The 4,009-nt window shown below is 57.2% G+C and overlaps 1 protein-coding gene across 1 annotated transcript in view; it reads right to left on the bottom strand.

Annotated features, from left to right (window-relative positions):
* The window catches only part of LOC104079712 (N-terminal EF-hand calcium-binding protein 3-like), a gene marked incomplete at its 5' end in the record, with an annotated part of 22,179 nt that overhangs the window by 1,318 nt on the left and 16,852 nt on the right, over positions 1–4,009 (bottom strand). Inside the window, 5 exons of the mRNA XM_009581841.1 lie at positions 272–349; positions 2,052–2,164; positions 2,800–2,853; positions 3,278–3,357; positions 3,681–3,802. Of these exons, the coding sequence (XP_009580136.1) occupies positions 272–349; positions 2,052–2,164; positions 2,800–2,853; positions 3,278–3,357; positions 3,681–3,802 (447 nt within the window). The remainder of the gene's footprint in view (positions 1–271; positions 350–2,051; positions 2,165–2,799; positions 2,854–3,277; positions 3,358–3,680; positions 3,803–4,009) is intronic.

The raw sequence follows: 4,009 nt of genomic DNA, 5'->3' as shown, positions 1-4,009 counted from the left end.
CTGTGCCCCGGGATCCCTGCCCACGCACAGGGCACAGGGCTGCTTTTGCACCACCCAGAGCAGGACATCCACTCCCACCCTGCTCCCCAAATCCTTTATCAGGGTGTTCATCCCCTTCCACTGCAAACGGCCCGGGGGGCACTGGCTGAGCCATCAGCAGCTGTGCAAGAAGGGGGAGCAGTGGAATCCTGGTGGAGCCCCGAAAGAAAACCCCTTTCAGCCCCGCACCCAGAGCATCCGGACCCAGTCCCGCACAAGGAAAGCCTCCAACCTTCTCCACGAAGTCACGTCCTGCCAAAACTCGTAAAGGATGAAGCAGGCCTCATCCGTCAACTTGCAGGCGGACACACTGCGGAGACAGGAGCAACCCTGAGTCGGAGGCTGGCAAGGTGCGGCCACATTGGTCCCGCCAGGCCCGGGAGCGAGGGGCACAGGTCTGCACGTGAGCCTCACCATGAGGCTTTCAAAGAGCAGTTCGGATGCATCCACAATTTGTGACTGCCAGGGCCGGCACATGGCTTCAGGGGATCCCAAACCCAAATCCTTCATGCTTCGCAGTTCCTGCAGCCAGGCAGCAGAGGAGTTTTACAGCTATTAAACTGGTCCTTGCTGCTGCTCAGAAACCAGTGTGTTAAGTGTTTTATTAAGTATTTCTTAGCACATCCCTAGCACTGCAGCACACAGCCTGACGAAGGAGCTCATCCTTCCAGCCCTTTGGAGTAGCATGTGTCATCCCTCGCCCTTCACACAGAGAGAAACTGAGGTACACGTGCAAGGAGCTGAGATCACAGCATAAAACCACAGCTCGCTGCCCCCCAAAGTGATGCTGTTTCGCCAGGCAATGCTTCCCACGCTCCCTCCTGCTGGAGGAACAGACTGGAGCTTTCTCCAGTCCATGGGAAGATGGAGGGGGAAGCAGCAGGGAGGCGAGAGAGCAAGGCTCAGGGTGCAGGGCCTGGGGAACCATCTGCACTCAGCTGCAGCATTATTAATTCCAGCTGCGGATGAACGTTTCCTCCAGCTGCTGCTAAGGGCTGCAGGAAGAGACGAAGCCCTGGGGGGGAGAGCAAAGCAAGTCACCCAGCAGCTCAGAGGCTGCGGCCCCCGCGCAGGGGGCCGCAACGCGCTTTACAATTCCCCGGCGTGAACCAGGACAGTGGAGTCCCCTCGGGCTTTGCTCCAGCTTTCCACTCACGTAGAGAGCCTGCCCATGCAACGCTACCCAGTTGTCTACACTAATCGTTCTCATGACAGAAAAGCCCATCAATTCCAAAGAAAAAAAATACCATTCTCTCTGCCACACGTGTCAAAACAAGTATCTTCCTTTTGTTTGGACTGAAAACGCAATTTTGTGCTGTTGGAACTGAAGAGCTGAAAAATGACACTTTAAATGGGAACAGCACGAACATTTCCCACTGAAAGCAGCTTGAAATCTCCCATGGGAGAAGGAAAGCGCCTCTCAAAGAGCAGCTGTGCAATCTCCAGGGACACGCCAGCAGTGGAGTGTCACTGAAGTCAGACCTGGGCTCCATCCTCAGTTCTGTCTGGAGCTCCGGAGCGGTGCTGGGGGGCAGAGCCTTGGTCTCATCGGGGGTTAGCTTTGGGTGTTCATGGCCACTTCCCACCAGCACTGCACACACTTTACATAAGGCGATGCTGTGACATGAGTTCTCCCCTTGACTTTTCCCCCATTGCTTTCCAGTCCTTCAGTGCTCGAGGAATGCATACATTCTCTTACACGTGCATGCCACAGTCATTTGTGCAGCATAAAAACCAGCCTCGTCCTTGCCAGACGCTGACAAGTGGTTCTTGCTCGGGGAACCTGCAGCAGGAGATGGGACGGTACCGCAGGCAGAGACACCACCGCAGCTGTGACACTGTCCCGTTCCCTCTGCGAGGTCAAACCTCTGCACGCCAAGCCCACCCATGCACCGACCGGCACACAAAATACTCTGCAAAAAAACCCTTTTGTCCCCCAAGGGTGCCATGTTAAAAGACCCTATTTCTGGGCAAGCCCTGCCAGGAATAGCCCCACCACCCACCACACTTACTGCAGGCAGCTGCTCTGCCCGGCGGTGACCTCCGTGTAGGACCTGAACGCCTGGCGAAACTCCTCAATGCTGCTCGTCGCCACCGAGATCTGCCTCTTCGCCACCAGGATGTGCTGCGAATGGACAGCGGACGAGCGGCATCAGGGACTAATCTGCCCCTCCTGCCCTCCCTGTCCCACTCAGCTGCGGGACAAGGCAATGCTGAGCAAGCACAGCACCACAGGGGAAGCCGCAAGAAGGGGCTGGCACCACACTGCTGGGGACAAAGCCAACATAAAGTGGCTTCTTCCTACCTGGGCAGGTTGCCTTTACAACGAGGACCGCACCAACAGGGGATGCTCCATCCCCTGGTGGCTGGGTCCTGCTTTGGGGCTGCTGCAGTTCCCTGTGTCCTTCCCCCAGCAGAAAGGGGCCTCCACTGGGGCTCTGCATGGTCTGCAGGTGCTCAGAGCAAACCTGGGGGATCTGGGCACTCACAAGTGGAGTACTGCCTTCCTCTGGGCACTGCCCAGGGCTTTCATGGACCTGATGGAGCTGCATTTGCCCTGTGGATGGTCCCACGCCCAGTTCACAGCTCTGACTTCCATCCTGCTACACCGCCGGGCAGTGGCCCCCCTGCCAGACCAAAGCCAGCAGCTCACCCAGTCTCGGGGCACAGGGGCTGCGCGAGCACACTGTGTGCGAGAGAGGGGATCTGTGCACACTACAGGGTTACCTGCAAACGACAAGCAGCAGGACAGGGACTTACTGCGTCTCTTCCTTTGCACATCGCTTCCTCCTTCAGCGGCTCCAGGCGCGGGCTCTGCATTTAACACCACAGGAAGAATAATCGTTACTGGGAGAACTTTGCAACAAGATAAAACATGGCACTAACCCACAGCCCAGCTCAGTGTGACAGATGGGTACCGCTCTGGGGACATTCCTTCAGGTACCCAGGGGAGAAAAGGGACGTGACCTGCACATCTGTGGGGCTCAGCGGGTCCAGACTGACTTGTCAGATCAGCATGGACCACGGGAGGGTCAGCAGAGCTGAGGGGAGAAGTGGGGCTTTGGAGACAGCAAGGGATGAGCAGCCTTGCGAGTCTGGGTCTGGTGAATGGGTGCAGCTCTGTAACGATGCCAGGACCGAATACCAGGGCTGTTCGCACAGGGAGGGGTCCCAGCGCCAACCTGGCCAGCACGAAGGCGCAGGGCAGCCCCCAGCCCACCTCCCCTCTGCCACGCACCTTGCACTCCAGCTTCTCGATGAGCTGCTGGAGCCTGTTGATCTGTGCCATCCACTGGCTGTTGTCTTCGACACAAACGCCTGCACGGGGAAGGGCAGAGAGTTGTCACCGAGAAAGCTTGCTTTTATCACAGCAAAAGCTTGCTTAAGACTCAGAAAACCACAAAAGCTTCAAGACCTCTGATTTAAACCAAAAAAACGATTTGGTTTTCTCCTGAAACTTTTCCCGCTATTTAAGAGATACAACATCCCACAGAAGCTCCAGCTGGCATCTGGGTGCAACGGTCCAGGCTCTGTCCTGGACAAGCGCCCGCTGTCCCGTGCTGCTGCTCCCACACCCACTCTGGGCTCCAGTGGGGCAGGGGCAGAGACACCGACCCACGGGACAGCCGGTCTGCGGATACCTGTCGTTAGCATTCCGGAATAGGGGTCCGTTGGAGATAGACAGACATTCTTCTGTCCTCTGCGCCCGCATCGTCTCCCTGACCTCAGGCCAACCGAGGTCTCAGATTTCTTTATGTCCTTTCTGAAAGAATAAAATCAAAGGGGGAGCTGGAGTCATTCACGTATGCGTCAGCTTCACAGTGGGCTTGGAAAGGGCAGATCCTGCTCCCAGATCCCAGTGCACCCCAGGGGAACCCGTGAGTCCTGCCCCATGCTGCGACCCCCACAAGTGGTGGTAGGGAGAGGGGGAGGACCAGCATGTCCCACCCCATTACCTCTCCTGTCCCGC

The sequence above is a fragment of the Fulmarus glacialis genome, unplaced genomic scaffold (assembly GCF_000690835.1).
Source record: "Fulmarus glacialis isolate BGI_N327 unplaced genomic scaffold, ASM69083v1 scaffold1867, whole genome shotgun sequence".
Classification (NCBI taxonomy): domain Eukaryota; kingdom Metazoa; phylum Chordata; class Aves; order Procellariiformes; family Procellariidae; genus Fulmarus; species Fulmarus glacialis.
The sequence above is the reverse complement of the archived record's forward strand: the minus strand, read 5'-3'. Positions and strand labels throughout refer to the sequence as shown.